This window comes from Mytilus edulis, chromosome 5, assembly GCF_963676685.1.
Source record: "Mytilus edulis chromosome 5, xbMytEdul2.2, whole genome shotgun sequence".
Taxonomy (NCBI): Eukaryota; Metazoa; Mollusca; class Bivalvia; order Mytilida; family Mytilidae; genus Mytilus; species Mytilus edulis.
Window position 1 is genome coordinate 55,397,259 of NC_092348.1, and position 24,459 is coordinate 55,421,717.

At 32.7% G+C, this 24,459-nt stretch overlaps 2 protein-coding genes and 1 long non-coding RNA gene across 3 annotated transcripts in view; 1 reads left to right on the forward strand and 2 right to left on the reverse strand.

Moving 5' to 3' along the window:
* The window catches only part of LOC139523969 (neuralized-like protein 2), a 220,610-nt gene that overhangs the window by 14,347 nt on the left and 181,804 nt on the right, over positions 1 to 24,459 (reverse strand). The window lies entirely within an intron of this gene.
* On the reverse strand, positions 5,180 to 7,039 carry LOC139523974 (uncharacterized). Its single transcript, XM_071318472.1, has 3 exons — positions 6,856 to 7,039; positions 6,125 to 6,414; positions 5,180 to 5,577 (listed from the first exon to the last, which is right to left on the reverse strand). Exons 2-3 carry the CDS (start codon positions 6,365 to 6,367, stop codon positions 5,314 to 5,316), a joined length of 507 nt encoding a protein of 168 aa, XP_071174573.1. The 5' UTR covers positions 6,368 to 6,414; positions 6,856 to 7,039; the 3' UTR covers positions 5,180 to 5,313.
* Positions 11,472 to 18,843, forward strand: LOC139523975 (uncharacterized). The gene is made up of 3 exons (XR_011664722.1): positions 11,472 to 11,758; positions 14,594 to 14,698; positions 18,452 to 18,843. It is a non-coding gene; the product is annotated as an uncharacterized lncRNA (long non-coding RNA).

Genomic DNA, 24,459 nt, shown 5'->3' on the forward strand with positions numbered 1-24,459 from the left:
ACTATCTTGTTTGTTGAAAGCTAATTCTAGATCTTTAACAATTAAGCTCTGTAACTATTTGAAGAGTGCATGGAAAGCTAGATCTGATATTATTGGTTAGCTACAACATGTATGTTATTATTGTATTGTTTTCTGTTACCAGTCTTTTGTCACATTATGTATATATTATGATGTGTGATGATGTGTGGGTGTTTAGAGTCCGACTATCCTGTCTGGATATCGCGGACTGTATCTACCTATTCTATAGACTGGAGTCTGTCGGTCTTTTTGGCTTCATTTTACTCCGACTGCGTTGGTCTTGCTGGTACGGAGTATCAGGACGTGATGCTTGTATGGCTGATTGTATTGCCTCTTTAGATTGTTCGTTGAGGACTGGTGATGTGTGCGGTGGTGTGCGCAGTAGGTCTGGGTGGTGGATGTCAAACCCATCTTCATAGTCGATCCTACTGCGCTTGCCTCTGTCATTGGTGGAGGTGTAATACACAAGGCGGTGGCAGGCCTTGTTGGGGTTGTAGGGACTGGTGACAATATCCCTATTGACTACAACCCCAACTGGTTCCCCTTTGTACTTAGTTGGTGTTAGTACGTGTCCAACTACGCTGTCTCTTGCCTCTGTTTGTGTGTTGGTAGTTTGTTGGACTTGCTCAGCAGGTATCACGGCTGTTTTTGTTGCCTTCCACTGGTCAAAGCGCTTTGCGTCTCTTCTCCTGGTGGAGGGTGGCTTGCTCTTCAGGGCCGGCTTGGATTTATTAGAGGATGCCTCTGGTTCCTTAGCCTTGGTCCACGTCAGTTGTACTGACACCTGGTCAGAACTTGCCGAGAACTTCCAGGCAGGTTCTTTTCCAGTCAACTTCATGGCAGCTAACAAAGCGCTCAAGTCATCGGGTATTTCCATGATGATTTGTCCAAAAAGTGAGTAGTGTTAATTAAGCAGTGATCAGTACGGGTACTTCAAACGCGAATATATATTATGTATTGCCATAGCATGTTATATATGCTTTTGCAAATAAAATATTCACTAAATGTTAATCTGAAATCCTGAACTTCATAAAGTTTCTTCTTTAATTGGATACTAATTACAAACTGATTATAAGGTAATTCAATTAAATGTATTTGATGTCTCAGGTGTGAAAACTTTATTGACATGTTATTTGGCTTGATTGGTGATTACAACAAGTGTTAAAATTAGATTAATTTAAATATCATTACTTCTATTATGCATTGGTGAACTCGCTCACATAAACATTTTGGGCTCATTGTTTTTACTTTAAAGTTTATTCATTTTTCTTATAAAATATTTATTAATCTCACAAATTAATTCATTTCATGGACAGATATATTATAAAAATGAAGAGATATTAACACTTGTGTCGATCAGTTCAATATATTTAAATCATAATATCGGCGAATGTTAAATCCGTCAGATCACCTTTTTTTGAAGAACAACATTTTACATATTTAATATAAAGTTTATATTTACTTATTGATCTCTCAGATTTCATAATTTCATAAATTTGATAAAATAAAAGAGATATAAACACTTGCGTCTACCAACTTATTATTTAAGGCATATAACGGCGAATGTTTGTTCCGTCCGGTCAACTTTTTCTGAAGAAAAACATTTTGATTTACTATAAAGTTTATATTTTCATATCAAGTATTTATTGATCTCGTAGATTTCTTAGTTTTGTCAGAGACATATAAATACATGTCTCTGGTTTTGTGTAAAAATATTGTAAAACAAATAAGATATTGACACTTATTTTTATCAGTTCAATATAATTAACGCGTACATTGGCGAATGTGAACACCGTCCGGTCAACTTTTTTTGGAGACAAACTTTTTTTTTCACTATAAAGTTTATATTGTCGTATCCAATATTTATTATTCTCACAGATTCCTGAATTTCATGATCAAATATTGTAAAACAAAAGAGATATCAACACTTGTTGTCGAGGGGTTGAATATATGTATAGCGTATATCGGCGAGTGTGAATACCGTCCGGTCAACTTTTTTGGCTCAAAAATAAATGTTTTCCCTCTTTTATTTTAATTTTCATAAAATATAGTTTAATATCTTTCAGGTCTACAAATATTAAACAAATCTATCGAATAACAAAAAAGTTATGACTATTTATAAGTCGTCCGGTCAACCGTCCTGTCACTATCCGGGTAATCGTCCTGTCATTAGTGCTTCCCTGTTAAAGGGAAGTAATATTTTCCCGGACTTTTTCGGAACATCTCTCCAAGTACTTTGTGACAACTCGTCTATTGTACTTTCAGGAATACTTAAACGATATGGTGGCCGTGCACGGAAACAAAGTGACTATATACTAGCTTGAAGTGATAATGGACGTCAAACTAAACTCAAGAAATTAAAATTAAAAATCATACAAGACTAACAAAGGCCAGATGCTCCTGACTGTGGACGAGCGCAAAAATACGGCGGGGTTGAACATGTTTTTTTTAGATCTCAACCCTCTTCAATACCTCTAGCCAATGTCGAAAAAATAACCACAACAGTACGCACAGTTAAACTCAGTTAAAAAGAAGTCCGAGTCCGATATCAGAATAGGTAACAAAAGAAACTAAACAAAATGACAATGACACATAAATTAAGAAAGAACTACTAGCAGTTAACTGACATGCGATTTTCTGACTTTCATTATTATTTTCTGTAAAATCCATATTTTCTTTGTATACCCGTTGGAAAACATTGTTGTTTTGTTTTACATTTTTTATATAAATTTTAGGTAGGGCATGCCGTAGAAAATTATTGGTCACGGCGAGTGCCGTACCTCCCGCTACAATACAATGTGTGTTTGTTTCCCTAGACGGGGAAAGTTTCAAAGATACAGATACTAATACATAGACAATAATAGTGCATTGACTTGACATATCGATCAGCGATATAAGGATGAGGCTTAGAAACGAGGAATTGCGAGGCTGTGCCTATAGCTATTTCCCCGTTTCAATGCACTATTATTGTCTTTATACTGCAATCTAAAAAACATTTTCAATTGTTGTTTAATGCGTTAAGGTTATTTGTTTTATTTAAATATTTGGGGAAATACCCTTTAAAAAGGCCTCGTATCATGCTCACGGAGAAATTTTCAACACAATGTAATGTACATTTACCTGTTTAAACCCCACTCGATGGTGAAAGAAATCATTTGAGTATGGACTAAAATATCAACCATAAGCATAACAAATTAATGATTTATAAGTTTATAAATATTAATAAATGAAATATGTTTTTCCAATAATTGCAAAAGAAACAAGGTAGAGTCGTTCCACGCATCGTTGTATGCATTGGACACAAGAACAGGTTGAAGAGGTCGTATGAATAATTAAATGTTATTTCGGCAACTTCTATTTAAATATTCATGTCAGAGGAAAAGTGATATCGGGTCAGTGACTGTATATGACAAAGGAGGTTATATTAGAAGGACCTAATATAACCTCCTTGATATTACATAGAAATATACAGTCAACGCATTTTGACTGCTCAAAGAGGTCCTCAAATAGAACGAGTGCAGTATAATGACGTTTTAAAGGATTTTATACTGCACTCGTTCTATTTGAGCAGTCAAAATGCGTTGACCGTATATTTCTATGTCATATACAGTCACTGACCTGATATCACTTTTCCTCATGAATATTTAAGTAGAAATTCTCGAAATTATGTTTAATTATTCATACGACCTCTTCAACCTGTTCTTGTTTTCAATGTAAACAACGATGCGTTTAACGACTCAAACTTGTTTCTTTTGCAATTTTCGGGAAAACATATTTCACTTTTTAATATATTTTTGTTTACAACCTATAAATCATTATGTTTTATGTTTATTGTTGATATTTTAGTCTGCAACGAATTCGTTCACCATTGATTGCGGTAATGATGTACATTTCATCGTGTTTTATATTTCTCCGTCTGTGTGATATGAGGCCTTTTTAAAGGGGGATTTTTCCCAATATTTAAATAAAAAAAAATAACATTAACACAATAAACAACAATTGAAAATGTGTTTTTTTTAGATTGCAGTATAAAGACAATAATAGTGCATTGACTTGACATATCAACGATATAAGGATTCGGCCCGAAACGGGGAAAATGCTCGGCACAGCCTCGCATTTCCCCGTTTCTAAGCCTCATCCTTATATCGTTGATATGTCAAGTCAATGCACTATTATTGTCTATGTATTAATTTAAAAGCCCCGGGTGTATATTAACATCAAAACGCGTATCTTCGTATACATTTAGGGCAAGCTGACCAAAGTTCGGACAGTATCACTTTTCATTACGGCCTTGCCGTTGAACTTGCATGTGGATCTCTTTTGCTATACCGTTGGTTGAATGTTTTCAACTGGTTCCCTCTAAGAATCTAATACATTTCCCGGTACGTTTCGATATTCGACACCTGAAACCAGTATAAAGTAGATATTGTAAATCAACCGTCGTTCGGACAACTACAACTAAGGTTCGGACACCGCAAACTATCCTAAACTATGGTTCGGACACTTGCATAATAATATGTTAAATACAAGTCTATCATGTATGTTTTTCTTAGTATTTCCTCTCATCACTCCGTATTAACTCCTGGTTTCCAACACTGACTCCTGATTACCGCAATTTCACCTCAATGGACCTCAATGATCCCGAACCCTTCACAGACGACCGCTTCATCTAGACTCCATTAAATTTTAAAATTATATAATAGTTTGTAATTTTACCTGTCGTCGCTGATTTATCTTAACTTGCCAGTTCTTTGAAATGAAAGTTGTAGCATATCTTTAGATAAAGCTACTCTTCGTTTTTGCGGTGGGGCGTGGGTACTAATACAACGTTAATAGAAGTAGGTCTGTAAAAGTCTTTGCTTTGCAATAATATATGCTAAAAGCTCCATCAGGGGGGTGCCCATACTAAATCCACTTCTGATTGCATATGTTTTGCTATCATTATCATGATCAGACTGTCTGACATGTACATTGAATGTGTCAGGAGACAGGACTTCATACATAATGTGTACAACCCTATTGCTTATTGGAATTACTTTGGAAAACAGCAACAATTTTACTTAATATAATATAAAGTTGGCTGAAAATAACAATGTTCATAATATATGTTTTATATAATTGCAATTCAGGTTGCACTTTAATAAACATTCTATATAATGTAATCAGTTATATTTAACAGTTTGTTTATTATAAATATATTATTGCTTTTTGTACACATGTCAGTTCCATTAGTCAACATTTTGAGCCAAAGGGTATCTAGTAGTCAAATTCAAGCGTTGAATTTTTTTTATTCATTTAAATCTGTTTGTAATTATCATGATATTCATTTCTGCTTGCTTCTTTCTCTTTTCTTGCCAATTTTTGGGCTTCCTTTTCTTTTTTCTCTTCTTGATCCTTTACTTTTTCCTTATATGCATCTTCGCAGGTGATAACTAAGTACTTCTTTTTTTCAGTTTTCTTTTGACTTAGTTGGGGGATACTGAAAATGTCTCTGTCGTCGTTAATTGACGGTATTACAGAATGGTCCTGCACATCTTCCATTTGACTTTCGTTATTTACCTAAAATAAATGTTTGAGACACCCTTTTAACCCGTTTGCTAGTTTAATTTTTTACTTATTCAGTTATGGAACTGATTAGTAATTAGTATACAGGCATGCACATTATTATTTTACATGTATATCGTTGTAAAACGAACTCAATCAATGTGCATCTCCCAGGGGGAAAACGAGATGAGGTATGCATGACATGTATAAAAGTAAAGGTAAAAGTGAACATACATTTGAAATTATTGTTTGTAAAGTTATTAAAGATAGACACAACTGGATCATGTCATTCTCTAATGAACTTTAACGAGAAAACATTGCTATATAGACCCAATAGTTTAAACGATTGATGAGTGCACGTTGACTGGTGCAATCCAAAAACATGCAATGTCAGCACCAAATGATGCTATCTGGAACACGCTTTATTTGACTTTATGTGTTTGCCTTTTTACGATACGTGTCGGAATGGGTTGTTGCTGTGGCATTTGTCTTGTCCAATACTATTGTTATTTCCTATCCTCCTTTTATATATTATTAATTATTAACTTTAAAATATAATCACCAGTTGCTTATAATGTTTCCATGTTTCATACACCTTTTCTTTCAGATTTTTCCCGTGTCTGAATGCTTGTTCGTACTGTTCCCTCTTTTGTAAGGAAAACGAACACTCAAGGGCAGACAGTGCTAATTCTGGCGGACAAGCTGATGGTGTCAAATTTGTAGGTATAGACGTTCCAGCAGGTACCCCCCACGTCGAAGCTGACGATATAATACCAGAGTCGTCAACTGTGATGCCCAGATCCATCACTTCAAATAAAGATTCTTCATTTGAAACCTCTTCTATCAATGCATCTAAAAAGAAATGATAGAAAGTATATATACAATATATGTAATATATATGTAGTAACATTGAAATCATGACAAGTAGCCCTAATCTTTTAAACTAAAATTCAGTGTATAGTCATTGGATGCGTTTTTGGTGTTTTTGCCGAGCACATCTCTAATCGTCGAATTTTTGCTTTGACAATTCCTGAATTAAGATTATTAGTAAGTCCAGACTTCCTTCATTCATTTTAGTTATAAAAAAGGAAGATGTGGTATGATTGCCAATGAGACATTATTTCAAATAAGACGTTACATTGATCTATAAGTAAATAATCTGCTAAGATTGTTAAGAATCAGAAAACTATAGTAAAACAGGTCTTATAATCGGGTGAGAAAAAGATAGCAATGAACATGCGTAATATATAACCATAAAGTGCTACATAGTGCTAGCAAGATCCATAAGAGTACCTGAAGTTATTGTGTTATCACATGGATAAGTTTCTGTAGCTGCAGAAGTTGTATCAACTGCTTCGGCAACGTATATGGTATTTGGCAGGAAGGCTTCTGCTGGTATGGCATATTCATTGAATGGGTAAATACCCGTACATTTAAACCCATTTATTATTTTTGTGATGTCCAAATTGGTTTCAGTTCATGTCTTGTTGAATAGATGGAAAAATCTTCCATGTGTGATAGGACAGCCTGTCTCTGCTGTGAAGGAATTGAGGGTCTGTCTCCAATTAGTCTTCAATGGACCAAAGTATGTCCTAAATGAATGTAAAAGTGAAGTGTGACATATTTGAACATTACCTTCACACGACAGAAAAATATATAGAAGTGAACAACTAACCCATTCACAAAGCGACAATTTCCATGCACATCATTTTATTTACAGCAAGGTTCGAAATAACCGGTGTAAAGGCGACCTGTTATATTGACAAGTGCAAAGCTGAAGTTGCTTTATTAATTCAGAAGTTGAGGCAGACAAAGGCAACTAGTATATAATTAAGAGTAATCATAAATCGTACCTATCCAATGGTTGCAACCAGTGAGATGTGTGAGCGGGGAGTTCTACAAACTCAAAACATTATTTTGCAATGACTGAATGTTTTCATCTTCGAGTTTGGTATAGTGACTTAATTACATCAAATTATACATGTAGTGTCCCTTCGACATGATTCACGTTCGCCCAAGCACCTGTTTGCCCATGATCGATTCGCCCTGATTTTTTTTATATGTTGTCTACTTGCATAATGTTTATTATTTGAACAGAGTATGGCAAAGAATGTTGAAAATTTCGGCGAATATGTGTATTGCTGCAAACAAAAAATTATTTTCCCTTTAATTTTGTTTAAGTACTTTAATATCTTTATTGATATTTGTTTACTGTTACAATTCATGCACTATTATAACAGAGACATACATAATAAATAAACTGTCTGTTTGTTGTCTCTTTGACATCATTCCACATTTCTATTCTCAATTTTATCAAAATACTTTTCATGTTTTACAATTCGTATACATTGTATGTACAAAAAATGTACATCATTGTTTTTACTCATTTTTGACTAGTTTATCAAAACAAAACGTAATTTACGGTCTCACTAATTAGCGACAAGAAGAATATTTGTTTATGATTCAAACCGATACTACATTGTACATGTTGTACTAAATGTATCTTATCTATGATTAACTCAAAGTCATATATATGTTACAGTAAATAGGTGAAATTAGGAATTACATGTAATTACTAAACATTTCAGTAAATACCTGTAATTACTAGCCAATTTAGTAATTACATGTATTTACTAGTTGTTTCAGTGATTACTGGTAATCACTGATTTTTAATGTCATTTTTACAGCTATTTACTAACTTGATGTTTTTGTTTTAAAATTCAAAACATAATTCAAGATATCAAATAAAAAAGTAAAGGGTAGGGTATTTTAAGTGAGCTTACTTAGGGATGTTGGAATATTAGACACATCAAAAGTGCATATGTACTCTTTAGTGTTTTATGAATTGAAACTGGAAGATGGTTGTTTTATAGGTTTTGAAACTCCGTAAATATATGCATGCAAGACAATGATATCAATTCAAAATTGATTTTCATAATTTTGTTAATTTAAAATCTCCATCATGCACTGTGGTTTAAAACTTTAAAATCATTTTCTCCAAATATACTGGATTTCTACCAAACTTGGACAGAAGCTTAATGCTTATGATCATAAGATAATATCCAAAAGTAAAGTTTGAAAAAAAATCCTTTTTTTTCGTATATTACTTATAAAAGGACTAGTTTTTCCCCAGTTAACATTACATACACTCTGCAGTTAAAGTTTTAAAACATTAGAATTTATAAACCATCCTGTATTTTTACCCAATTTTGACAGAAGCTTCTTACAGTACTAGTCAAAAGATAGTATCTAGAGGAAAATGTTAATATTTTTTCCTCATTTTTGTTGAGCCTGCGATTAACAGCAAAAGAAGACTATTTGTTCTGCAAAACCCTTACAATTTTAATAGCTTAATACATCAATAACCCATCTCCAGCTAGGGGTTGAATTGAAGGTATTCAATGAGGTCCAAATATTCACTCGCAAGTGCACAACTCATCAACCTTGTTTCTCAGCTAATTTAACAAAATAGAACCAGATTGGCTGCTAACAGTGAATTATAATTTCACTATATCATTTTTATTAATGATTTAACAACAAAAAAAAGATATTTATTTTTTTCATATCTAGAAGCTAATGACATAACTTTATCTTATCTTTATAAGGTAATAAGTCTAAATATTCTTCAAATTCAAAGTTTTCTTTAAAAAGTTAAAACATAATGCTTTGGGAGAATTTTCCATTTCTGATTTCCATGTCTGCTGAAATTGGTAAAAAATTATCTGTATAATGGTCAACTTTAACCATTTTAGATTGAAACTAAAGTTACTCTGATTTAACCAAATATTTGAAATTCCATATTTATTCAATAGATTTTTTTATACAAATCAACCATTCAAAATTTTAAGAGTACTAACTGATCTTCTAGTTAGTATTACCATAACTTTTGATCATCTAACCATAATACAACATTGTTTTAGCAGTCAGTAAATAGGTGTAAAAATTCATTTTAAAATTAGTAATTACTGGTAATAACTGGGCTGTTTAAGGAATTACTTGTATTAACTAAGTGCATCGGGAATTACCTGTAATTCCTAAATTTTAGTAATTACATGTAATTCCTAATTTCACCTATTTACTGTAACATATATATAGATAACAAAACACTTGCAGTTTAATATCACATACATTTGTACATGACACAGGACAATAGTTATCACATACATTTGTACATGACACAGGACAATCACTGACAAGTTTCAAGACTTGCTAGCAGTAACTGAAAGCCAGCACAAATACCTAATCTGTCGTACACTCTTATTCTGCAGGTGGCTGCACCTCACTTTTTACATTAGATACCATTTAACGTCATATCATAAGGAAAACAATTGTGTTGATTTCTCTTAATCAAACATATTTGGATAACAATTTATAGAAAACTACCAAAAGGGCCAGGGGATTTCCAGTTAGGGCAGGGAAATGTTCCCATACATTTTTGTAAGTCTTGAACTGGCAAAATGGTATGAATCAATAACCACGATAACTACAACAAGACGATACAATATAAAAAAGATGTGGAATTGATTGTCAATGAGACAACTCTCCACAAGACACCAAATGACACAGAAAGTAACAGCTTAAGGTCACTGTACAGCCTTCAACAATAAGCAAAGCCAATATCACATACTCAGCTACATTTACATGTATGGAAGGTCCCAAAATCACAAATGTACATGTAAAAAATTAAAACAAGAAAACTAATGGCTGAATTAATAAACAAAAAAATGAACAAAAAACAAATATCATTATGTAACAAACAAAGCAACAAAGAAGAACCACTGAATTACAGGCTCCTGACTGGCACATACATATACAGAAAGTGGGAGGGGGGGGGAGGGGTTAAACATCATTGACGAACCCTCACCCTTATAGATATATTTATTTTAGATTATGACAAGCAGTAACAAGTTTACAAATGAAGCTCTAGATATTCTGTTCAGAAAAAATAACTTCAGATGTTTTATTTTTGCAGAGCTATGTACTAAGTTCATGCAAATAATCAGTTTATTTCTTTTTTTGGGGTTCCATGTATATATGCTTGAAGATATTGATCTGATTATTATCATTTATCATGATTATTGTATAGTATTTCCATGACAAGTTGCATATCAAGTGTAACATTTGTTTCAGTTCAGACTATTTTATTTTAGCAGAAACTGATCTGGAATTATGGTCCAAAACAAGCATTTTTCATGTTTCATGGCAATAAATTGTGTATGTGTAGGATCTCTATAAAATTGTACCACTTTGTACATGTAGCATTGTAAGTTCCATACCTCAAAAGGAAGATTTGGATTACTTTTTGGGGTAATGGACTAAACCTTTTTATAATTATGGGTAAAAAACAAGGATTTCTGGTATCCAAACATAAAACCCTTGAATAATATACATGTACATTGTGCATCATTTGTATATGTTCATACATCTGAACGAATATATAGATATAAGAAGATATGGTATTATTTCCCTTCACCCAAGATTAAATGACATAGAGGTTAACATATTATAAAACTACAGGTCACAGTACATCCTTCAACAATGAGCAAATCCCATACAGCGTACCTTTCTATGGATCTCTATGAAATTGAGCCTCAAGGTTCGATACCAAAGTGGTAAAAATATAAGATCAAAGGGGTTTATTATTGAAGTGTAAGGGAAAATTGTATAAAAATCAATTCCAAATGGTAACAATTTGAAAACTAATTTAATAATGACAAAAAGGGGGAGGGTCTTCAGTTACTATTGTAAGACTACAATCATGACAATGAATGGGTTGACCTGCTTTTAGTTATTGTGCCAAATTTAATCAAACTTTGCCTCAATCATAAAAAGGGTATCTAATGCTATTAATTGTGATTTTTAAAACAACAGTGAAGACAGGTGAGCGACACAGGCTCGACACATGCTCATGATATTTGATACATGTAGATAATTAGTACAATTCCAAGTCTAATACAAATAGAAAGAAATTCATGGATATTATAAGCTAATTGTTTGCTAAACTCTTTGAATAGTATTGTGTCCACATGCTAAATACTGTTTTCTCCCTTTCAGCAATATAACAAGGAATGGACAGAGGAGTTGACTATGGATTATGACTGATACTGGAATGAAGGAACCTATATGCAGTGTCAAATGACTCCATGCCTGACAGTCCATTTTTACATGTACATAAAATGTATGTTGACAGCCAATGGTAAGTATTAATCTTCATCATACATGTACAAATGTATATACAATGATTGTATGTGCATCTCTGAGACTTACATGTCGCTGTTGTGTGGCTTCATTTCTGACCAGAGACTGATAATAATTAGATTATCCTTTATTTTATCTTCAAATATTGTGTACTACACAGCTACTTTTGCATAGGTACTATTTCTGTACTAAAATATGTAGTACTGGAAATTTACTTTAATTAGTACCTATGCAAAAGTAGCTGTGTAGTAACTACATATATGTACTTAATGACTTGCATTCATTTAACTTGTAATAATTATGATGCAGCATCCAACAAAAAGTGAGCTTTTCTCATCCCTTGGCGTCCGTCGTCTGTAAACTTTACAAAAATCTTCTCCTCTGAAACTACTGGGCCAAATTTAACCAAACTTAGCCACAATTATCATTGGGGTATCTAGTTTAAAAAATGTGTCCAATGACCCAGCCAACCAACCAAGATGGCCGCCATGGCTAAAAATAGAACATGGGGGTAAAATGTAGATTTTGGCTGATATCTCTGAATCCAAAGCCTTTAGAGCAAATCTGACATGAGGTAAGTTTGTTTATAAGGTTAAGATCTATCTGCCCTGAAATTTTCAGATGAATCGGACAACTGGTTGTTTGGTTGCTACCCCTAAATTGGTAATTTTGAGGAAATTTTGCCATTTTTGGTTATTATTTTAAATATTATTATAGATAGTGATAAACTGTAAACAGCAATAATGTTCAGCAAAGTAAGAAATACAAATAAGTCAACATGACAAAAATGGTCAATTGACTCCTTAAGGAGTTATTGCCCTTTATAGTCAATTTCTAACAATTTACATTAATTTGGTAAACTTGTGTAAATTTTTTAAAAATATTTTCCTCTGTAACTAAACATTTCTAAAGAGCCAAGTTTATTATGAATAGAGAAAATTGTAAGTAGCAAGAATGTTCAGTAAAGTAAGATCTACAAACACATTACCATCACCAAAACACAATTTTGTCATCAATCCAATTCTGTGTCCTTTGTTTAATATGCACATAGACCAAGGTGAGCGACACAGGCTCTTAAGAGCCTCTAGTTACCTTGTATGCTGACTATTGGGTATGGGCTTTGCTCATTTGTGAAGGCTGTAAGGTGACCTATTGTTGTTAATGTCTGTGTCATTTTGGTCTCTTGTGGACAGTTGTCTCATTGTCAATCATACCACATCTTATTTTTTATACTTAATGATGATTGTGTACCGGTACATGTATATCTATGAATTCTGTCAGATTGTGGTATTAAAAAAGTTTTGAGTGTTTAGCACATATATATATAGAATGTCATTGGAGTTAAGATTAATTTGATTTCTGATAATGGCAGAGTGTTTTGAATATTAATGACATTGCTTCATAGTGCTGATCAGATTACCTTTAATTGATTACAGGTATATACAATGTACATGTACATGTTCACTGCTACTTTTGCAGGTACTATTTCTGTTCTAAAAAATTATAGTACTGGACATTCTGTACATGTATTTTACAGTACTTGTCTATTTCAAATTTCTTAAAGTAATGATTTTCCAACATGGAATATTGTGATCACTGTGGGTATTATTTCTATACCAAATTTTATTATTTCTATACCAATTATTTTAGTACAAAAAATACAGTACCTAAAATTACAATAATTTTAAAGTTACAAAATAGTACTGAATATTAAAAGTGGATTTCCAGTAATACATATTTTTGGTACAGTCTCAGAAATAGTACCTATCAGTCTATGCAAAAGTAGAGGTGTACATTTTTTATGCCCAACCTACGATAGTAGAGGGGCATTATGTTTTCTGGTCTGTGGCTCTGTTCGTCCGTCCGTCTGTGGTTCCGTTCGTCCGTCCAGGTTAAAGTTTTTGGTCAAGGTAGTTTTTGATGAAGCTGAAGTCCAATCAACTTGAAACTTAGTACACTTGTTGCTTATGAGATGATCTTTCTAATTTGTAAGCCAATTAGACTTTTGACCCCAATTTCACGGTCCACTGAACATAAAAAATGAAAGTGGGAGTTTCAGGTTAAAGTTTTTGGTCAAGGTAGTTTTTGATGAAGCTGAAGTCCAATCAACTTGAAACTTAGTACACTTGTTGCTTATGATATGATCTTTCTAATTTTAATGCCAAATTAGATAATTACCCAATTTCACGCTCCATGGAACAAGGAAAAGGATAGTGCGAGTGGGGCATCCGTGTACTTCGGACACATTCTTGTTTTGTATATGAATAGAATTTTGAAGATTGAAAATTTTTAGTAATTTAAAAATAAGGAGATGTGGTAGGATTGCCAATAAGAAAATAATCATGATCAGCCATGTTCAACATGAAGCACCTTCAACAATGAACAGAACAATACAGCTGTTAATGATCCTGACAAAATGTGCAACAGTTCAATCTAGAAAACTAGTATTAGTCATTTTGCTAGTGATGTTAACTTATTGGTTGTAAAAAAAAAATCAATTGTTTTCTCTGTTAACGTTGCAGTCTGTGCCAAACTGACTAGGGTATGTCTGACCGAAAGCGAAATTTGATTTTTTTCCTCTTATGTCTGTATGTCAACCAAAAAATCTAAAAAATTCTGTGAGTGTCTGACCTAATTAACCGATTCACTGCTCCTGGCAAATATTTTTTACAACAGTTGGTTGTGTGATTTTGATATATATCTAAGGTAAATGAATTTTCAGTTGTATTCCTATTTTTTTATTTGGAAAACATTTATCAGGTTCAGGGCTTATATATTTATAATAATTAATCATGTTAATGGAATTTAAATTTTAAGAATTACATATTTGTAGCTCCCAAGATGTAAGTGGAAGTGAAGCTATACAATTAAATGAATGAATTGATTGGATATACATGTAGAGGAGACCCTAGAGCAACAGTACATGTAACTTAAACTGGTATGTATTTGTTACAGTATTTGTAGTCAAAATGGTATATAACAAAAATGCTGAATCCTGGCATGCCTGTGCAAATTTAAAAAGGAGTCCACATAAACTGACAAAATAAAAAAAAAATACTATCAATCAACAGATCAATGTTAAAGTTAATCTGCTATATATATGTATGGAATTATGCATTTAGTTACCATTTTTCAGTCCATATAAATTTATGAGAATATAATTTTATTATCTGTATTTCCTAGGATTTCAATTCTTATTTCATATTGATATTCCAATGTGTTATGCTTGTTGTTTGAGGAAAATTATCAAAAGAGCTTGACCAAGATTAAACAATTACTGGTATCATGAATCATGCCATTTTTGTCTTGTCTGCAACTGATTGTATAGTGTACATGTCTGTCTGGGCAGGGTTCATCTTACCATGACCTGATATTCATGGTTCATTGGTCAATAATAAGTTTCATATTTTGGTCTGTTTGTTGTACACTATATACAAGCTATGATTAATTAAGAGATCAACTATATTTGGTGTAGGTAATGATTGCAAGGTGCACATGTCTGTCTTGCTTGGTTTTTCTGACCTTGGACTTGGCAGTATTTGTTTTATGGGTCATGATTGGTTATTTTAACTGGGTAAATAATAATCACCATCAAATCACCAATTCACTGGGGTAAAGCTGATGACCGTAACTGCATTCACGGTCATCCCAAGATGTCGGATGAAAAATTAGGTCAGTTTCTGTATTGTCTGTTAAAGTGTTTCTATATCATTTTCTTTACAAATCATACATTGAAACGATGTAAATTTATAAAAGAATCACTCGAAAATCACTAATTACTTCCGAGAAATGTGCATGAAACGGGAAAATCGATTTGAAAAAATCGTTAAGATGACCGTAAATCATAATCAAAATATTTTCAAGATGACCGTAACATAAAACAAGGATGACCGTGATTGGTAAAAAGATGACCGTAACTTGTAAAGGATGACCGTAAATTGCATTTTTCTCGTAAACAATAAAATATTTATTGATATCGACGTTAAAATTTTAACACAAATTGACAGCGATACGACGAAAATTTGAAGAAACATGAATGTGTCCCTAGTACACGGATGCCTCATCTACACTATCATTTTCTATGTTTAGTGGACTATGAAAATGGGATAAAACTGTAATTTGGCATTAGAATTAAAAAGATCATACCATAGGGGAAAATGTGTACTAAGTTTCAATTTTATTTAACTTGAAGCTGGACAAACGGACAAACAAACAGACGAACGGACGAACGTACGCACAGACCAGAAAAACATAATGCCAATAAATGGAGCATTAAAAACATTAATAATACATACGAATATTTGGTAATCGAGCCCATGTGTATAGTTCCAGAGGAAGCAGATTAAAATCTTAGTTTGTCTTGATATATGCAGGCGGAAACACTTTTGAAATAGAACAAAAGAATCGAAGCTCTGTGTTTATCGAGAAAGCGATAAATGTGAACTGTAATGTTTGATATAGTAACAAAATTTTAAAAAGTTAATAGAAACAAATAAAACGACAATTTTCTTATTTTAAAAACACCATTTGCATAAGTTTTCAATGTATCTATTACATAGTAATGCAAAACAATAAGATATCAAGTCGACGACATGGTTCTTATCGGGGCCTTTTATAGCTGACTATGCAGTATGGTCTTTGCTCATTGTTGAAGGCCTTACGGTTACCTATAGTTGTTAATGTTTGAGTCATTTTGGTCTTTTCTGGATAGTTGTCTCATTGGCAATAATACCACATCTTCTCTTTTTATATATAGTATCTATAAATTGGATGTAGAAAATGCATAACCTCCGATTTTTTTTTATCACGGACGGAGAACATATCAATCTTTTAGTTCAGAAATTTTCGTGTCTGTCCTTCCATTATGTGAATCAAGAAAAAATTCCCCAAAACAGGTAACAATTATATCGAAATGAGAAAAATCGAGTGCACCTTTTTATGTTAGGGCATGTTTGGGGTGTATATTTTGTCTTTGAAACGTACAAAGCAAGAGTATTTTATATAGCATCTCGCTTCAGATTCTATCATTATTATATATCAAAGCTACAGGTTGACTTTATAACGTAAAAAAATGACAGTACGAAAAGATGAAATGTATGGGTCAAGTGAGATACCTATCTAAAGAATCACAAAAACAGAGTAGGTGTGTTCGAATAGCTATTTTTTCTAAAAGTACTTGACGACAGTCTTTTAATTTGGATGATGAAAATGGATATCTTCGATAAAATATGATTTTCTTGTGTGTGATAACTAGGGTTTATAATCTTCAACTACTGAAAATGTTTAGTCTGCCCTTCCACGAAATATTTAATTAGAATTTTTTTAAATGCTTAAGAATTTTCAAAAATTCCATCTGACATCCGAACAGACAATATATATTTTTAAGTTGAATCAATGCAGACAAGATCATTAACTAATGCTCATTAGCTAGTAGATACATTTGTCTTTTAAAATATAACTGACATATAACGATCGATCGTAATGGTGCTATGTGGATAAATTTATGAGTTTTCAAGAGCACAATTGGCAGAGCGTCATCCCTACAATGGCTTCCATTTCTACGATTGTGAGCATGAACTGGCGTAATGGGGAGATAATTTTGAAGAAGTAGAATCCTGACTGTATGAATAACATTTCTGTTTATATACAAATTGACAACGTTCCGCCTTGTGATACGCTTTTCGTACAATACTATTTTAAGGATCTACTTTGCTGGAGCTCACCTTCACTAGTTTATTCGAATGATATTTTCAAAATGTTTCTGTTATTTTATTTGCATGACAAAATGAAAGACGATATAATATCAATGGGAGTACATGCAAATTTTTGGCATTTTTAAAAATGTGTATTTATTATATGTCTTTTAAAGGAATCCCAGAAACAAACAAAAAATCTTTTGTCGAGCAGTTGAAGGCTGTGCACCGCATTTTTTTCATTATGCTTGTAAGGTGTCATTTTATCGCGCTTTTGTAGCATTTTTCCCTTCCTGTTCATTTGAATGTCTTTTGTCAAATTCATTTGAAAAATTAAACCCTCTACTGTAAAAAATATACATATGGTAATCTTTGCATTTGAAGCACGTCTTATTTTCTTCTACCTATAGGATAAAATCTCATATTTATATGTGTATACCAGCACGATTAATCATTTGATATAAAAAGATAGTTATATAAATACGGATATTTCTTAGAATTGAGGGTCATCCTTTAAAAGTTACGGTCATCATTTACAAATTACGGTCATCTTAAAAGCAGTTACGGTCAGCCTTGTTATGAATCTCTGATTCTGTTACGGTCATCTCGATTGTGATTTACGGTCATCTTGGCGATATTTTCAAATCGAATTTCCCGTTTCATGCACATTTCTCGGAAGTAATTAGTGATTTCCGAGTGATTCTTTTATGAATTTACATCGTTTCTATGTATGATTTGTAAAGAAAATGATATAGAAACACTTTAACAGACAATACAGAAACTGACCTAATTTTTCATCCGACATCTTGGGATGACCGTGAATGCAGTTACGGTCATCAGCTTTACCCCAGTGCAATTGATCATGTCAAAGCTTAAAATACAATACAATTATCTCCTTTTATAAGTTTGATAAATCATTGGAGATTAAACATGTTAAATTGATGTAATCTTTTTTGCTTGACTACAAATACAAACATGCTGATTTTGTTATATTACAGGAACTGTAGGAAGTATTCCAAGAGTCTGATTGCTAAGTATGCATTACAGGATTTTATTATTGGAGCAACATCTTAGGAGGATAAGTGGAAATGTATGAAGGAATCCTTGGGAACAAAAAGCAATTATATGCAGAAGAGGAGTCTTAAACATTATTAACAGAGTCAAAGTAGTGGTGTATTCAAAAGTGTGAACCAACTGGAATTAACTATTGTGTATATTTTTTCAACCTCAAGTACTTTCAGAATTATAATACAATTCAAATAAATGTGTCAACATACATGTTACAGTAAAAAATGAAAATGTTTTAAAATGAATTTTATATAAAAAAATGAAATAACAAATTTTTTTAGCTTATTGTGCAGCCAAGCTTTGAGATCAGCATTATGCATTAACCTTAAGATCAGGGTTAAAATGAGAAAAACAAACAATTTTTGCATACATGTATATGAAATAAGAAGTAAATGATTGTAAATTACAGAGAGACTTTCAATATGGTACATTTGCATATCAGCTATATTTCACAGAACTTTCTATTTTAGTTTATTAGTACAATAGATATGAGGTAAACATCAATCAGACAGCAATGAATACTACACCTGAAGGCATTTAGGTTCTAACATGCAGTCCTCAACAAAAGACCGGTGTCTTAAAGATATGCCACGATCTATGAATCGAGAATAGCCATCAACATCAAATTCTTTGAATATTTTCTTTTAGTTAAGATGAAATTTAATACATTCACTGAAACGCTTTCTGGCTTTAAATGGGTACATGCATATGTTGCGAGGTTAACTGTTTTTTCTTCTTTAAAACCTTCTTAAAAAGAATTGGCATCTTGTGCAGGTACTTTTCCATATTATGTGATTGGTTTGTATCAAAACTGATGACCACACAATATGACTTATTCATACATACATAATAAAAATCAACTGAAATGAAATATACATCAGTGCAAACATCTATAAAGTCCATAAATCATTTACAAATAAGGATTGAGACTCCGACACAACCAAAATAGTTCTAGGAGTGAACTAAGGTGCCCTGGATATTATTTATAACCTGTGATGATTTTATTGCTTTCTTCGTTTAAGACCAACAACATTTGGAAACAAAGAAATCAGAAATAGGATGAAAGTATGAACACATGGTCAAGACTAAGAAGAATGTTAAATTAGCTCAAATCCTGTGAAATTTGTGTGATTGAGGCTGAATTCACTTTAATTTTTTTTTAAAAGAAGCTCGATTCACGTTAATTTCATGTGAAAAGTTCACGTGAGTTTCACGTGAAGGCTCAATTCACGTGAATTTCACATGTAAAATTTCACGTGAATTTCACGTGAAATCTCAATTCACGTGAATTTCACATCAGATTCACGTGAAATTCACGTGAAAAATTTCACGTGAGTTTCATGTATAAGCTCGTTTGAGGTGAATCTCACGTGAAAAATTTTACGTGAAATTCACGTGAATTTCACGTGATATTTACGTGAACAAAATTTGCCTGTGTACCAAGCAGTTCCACATGATTGTGAGAATTGTGTCCATCAAAGATGAGCACCTGTGGACGTGCTGGTCCAATACTTGGAAGAAAAAGGCTTGTAAACCAAAGCTCTGCTAAACCCTAGAAATAACCATATTCATAACTAATTGTATACCGTTTATTTTTCTACATATTGAGATAGATACAAAATCTTAATAAATTGACATGTTCCTTACTATTCCATGGAAAACTCCAACATAGAACTTTATAGATAACATGTGAAATTTTTATGTATGTATACTTTTTTTTATCTTCCTTAATTTTTCACTAGGTTATATCGTTTTTCTTTGTACATAAATTGAGTATTTATTTGTTCTTTTGGCATATAGAGATGAATGTAAGTTAAAGGTTAGCTGTATGTTTTTTTTTATTATTATTATTTATATTAACATCTTGAACATTTTCCTGCGAAACTCAAACGTAGCGTTTGCAGGAAACACGTGAGTTCTTTTGCAAGTACAGTTATGTAGATATTTGACATTTGATTTCCAAGTTACTATACAAATGGATATTATAAAGGTCTAACCTGCTTTGTCCAGCCACTGTCAGATGCAGACATTAATACACCTGCGGGGGCATTTTTGGTGTCCCATGATTGTAAAGCTCTTTTTGTTTTCCCCTTTACTATTACATGTGGAGGTAGTACACTTCCTGCTGCGTTGGCACACGCAATTAACGTTACACTCTCTCTGAACCCTGTTTTACTCTGCACATGCCTCGCTCCTTTACTACAATATGATTGAATGTGTACTGACTGATAAATAAGACTGGCAGAACTAGATTTTATTTAGGATGCGAGTGGCTCTGCCAGTTATCTTAATTTCGGCGCATTGTGTCTATTGTTTTTATGTAAGTAGTTTTTTGTTCTTTGTATTGATCTTTTGAATTAAACCAACTGAAACTGATTTTTACAGTTAGTTCTTGATTTGATGTTACACCACTGTCTCAAGTCGGGAGCCTGTATTTTTGTGGTTGTCATTGGTTCTTGTCTGTCATATATTTTGTTCGTAAATTGTTTTGTTATAAATTTGGTTGTTTGTTTGTTTTCTTGTTTTTTTTGGTGTTTTTTTTTTACATTTTTACTGTCGATTCGGGGCAAATTTAATAGTCGACTATATACCGCGACTATACCGTATGGATTTTTTTCGTTGTCATACGGTTGCCTTTATAATTAATAGCTCACAATCATGTACACTTGATGTATATTAGTCTCATCAAGGAATTGTATATTTAAATATACAATTCCTTGGTCTCATAATTGTTAATCATCTTCTTATTCTTATATAACTTATCTTTTACCAATACTACTGTATGGGTGATTGACATATCAAAGAATATATATACTAGAATACAAATTTACCGAGTCAATACTTTATCAGAATCTACAGATAATGGGAGATAGGTCTCGTCCATATTCCAAATTTTTTCTGGACTATTCATAAGTTGATGCTTTAAAAAGGGTTTCTTTTAAGGTAGCACAATACAAAGATTTTTCATCCCCAATCAAACATCTTTAATCTGATGTAATTCCACTCATCTTTCTTTAAATTTTATAAATGAGGTACCAAAAGAAAGAAGAAGGATTAATCTTTCAAATTGTGATAATTTCATTATGACATAATTATTACATAATTAATTGTTATGTAATTAGTTGCCATTCTGTGATGTCCATACTTGAATGAATTTAGCTTCTTTGTTCTTCATAGCATCCTAATTTTTTTTTTATAGATTCTTGCACAACACAGTTTGACCTCCAAAACTGTGTCTCAGATTTTTCCTATTGTATTTCATTCTCTCATAAATCTTCAATGAAGTTTGCAACATCAATTCATTAGAGACCACTAAATTCAATTGGGTATAAAATTTGTTCTATTGATGTTTTTGGAAATCTGAGACACAGTTTTGGAGGCCAAGCTGTGTTGTACAAGAATCTATAAAATATTTTGGGATGCTATGAAGAACAAAGACGCTAAATTCATTCAAGTGTGGACATCACAATATAGTGACTAATTACATAATAATTAATTATGTAATAATTATGTCATAATGAAATTATCACAATTTGAAAGATTAATCTTTCTTCTTTCTTTTGGTACCTCATTTATAAAATATAAAGAAGGATGAAATGAATTACATCAGTTTAAAGTTGTCTGATTGGGAGTGAACAAATCTTTGTATTGTGCTACCTTAAAGCATCAAAATATGACCCCACATTTTCTGGGTTCATTTGTTTATGGCGGATTGCTGCTGTTGCCTCTGGTTTTCGGAGGGATAATGTGTCCGGAAACCTCTTCTTGTGGAGTCTCCACCACTTGTCTGATGGCATCTTGTTCTTAAAATTTATCCCTCTTTTCTGTGCTAGCTGCCCAGCATATCTAAGGTAGGTTTTTTTCCCAAACCCAATACCTAGGGATGCCCGCTTTTCAGCATATTCACTAGTTTTCCCTCATCCTCTTTCTTAAACATTGGTTTTTCCCCATCTTCTGCACTCGGTCAGCCAGAGTTGATTTAGGAATATTAAACATTTCCGCGGCTTTCCTTATGGACATGTTTTTATTTTATTTGTAATTTCCCTAAAGACCTCCCGCATAGCATCTTTAGTCCAAACTTTTCTTTTTCTACTAGGCATTACTGAAAAAAAGTTATAAAACAACAATATAATACAGATTTGGTATATTTTAATTTTCAATAAATCAAGATTTAAAATATTCTAACATGAACATTATGTCCTGCAAGTAATTTTTGTAAATGTTCTACATTGCACTCTTTGCACAAGAAACCAACGTTCAATTTCTGTTGGGGTCCAGTACGATATTTATACACCTCCACTGCTGACTTAGCATTCAAATAGCAATGCCCCTCTATCAAATTTGCTTTAAAAAGCGGGGAAATAATGGAGGCGTCCCCTCTTCTCAGGTATGCCAGTACGTGTCCGTCGGCAATTCTTTTCCTCACATACCGCTACAGCATTGCTGTCTTTTGGATTGGTTATTTCATGGTTACCATAATATACTGAGCCTACTTGTAACTCCCCTGGCCCCCAGTGTTTCATTCCAACTGCCCATACAAAAGATATAATTACTTTTTTCATCTACAAAACAAAATTTTAAATAAAAATAATTTCAGAAAAACAAACTTTAGAAAATAATTAGAAGAGAACAGAAAAGTAAAAAAAAAGTCCCCGATGAGGTTTACGGAATAGAGAAGACAAAGAACAACGGAGAAAATGTGCAGCAAGAAATAGTACCCCCATCCTTTTTCCACACCATCAAAAACATCTATATGAATCACGGGCAACAACAACAAAAAAGACACACAAAAGAAAAATAAATATTGAAAAATATGGTGCTGTCAAAATAACAGAATGGAGACCAAAGGTAAAACTGATCGAGAGAATATAGAACTGAATGATTTCCTTCCAGACCCTCAAAGTAATGTGGCTTTGTTTCCTATTTCACAAGAGGCCAACTATAATATTTTGATGTTTACGCACTTCTGTGTGTTTATTATATTTTTTTGTATTAGATATGAACCATAGTTCGGACGTCTGAACCATAGACATTTACTGTCCGAACCATAGACATTCATCGTCCGAATCATGGTTCTATTGAAAAAGTTATGCAGGCGGGAAAATGTAAAAAGTGTTTAGTAAAAATGGTTATTTCTGCATATTTTTCTATTAGGGAATGGTCATTATTTATCAGCTGAGGGGGTCGGTTCAAATTTTTGATGTAAAATGTTATGTTGGGACCCCCCATTATTTTATAAAACCACATAATGACCCCCCCTAAGAACATAATTTCAAAAGTTTGACCCCCCCCCCAAAAAAAAAAAAAAAAGAAAAAATAATTCCCAGTTGTGTTGAGGATATGATGACCAGCTACATAGTAACCGGCTTTGAGAAGCTCTGAGTATAACAAACAGCTTTTCTTGTTGTTTTTTTCAAAAAGGAATATCTGACACGTGCATGTAGAAAAATAGAAAAAAATATACAGAAAATTGTATGTTCCAATTTATTAATTTATTTTACTGCAACCTATAATTCTACAAATTTTATCAGTATACTGGTAGATAAACTTTCAATACTGACTGTTATTTTAATCCCAATCACAGGCCCTTGTATCTTATTTTTTTAACCTTTGAACTGGGGGTGTTCAGGATTCCAATATACGAATGATTTAGGAAGTCCAAATAAAATAACACCGATTAAATGGTTCTTGTCCTTTCTTGATTAAATATGTAAATGATTAATTTGAGATAAAGAAATATACAACCAAGCCAGGAACCTCTGGCCTTTCTTTGTTTTGTACAGATGTATGTTTTAAGAGTTTAGTGTGTTATCAATTTTCTCTGAACAAGTACACATTTTATTTAGCTGAATATATTTGTTATTTTTCCAAATCATATACTGTATTGTTTAGTGTGTGTGAATACCATGGTGCCCATCAAGTTTTTTTTTTTTATTAA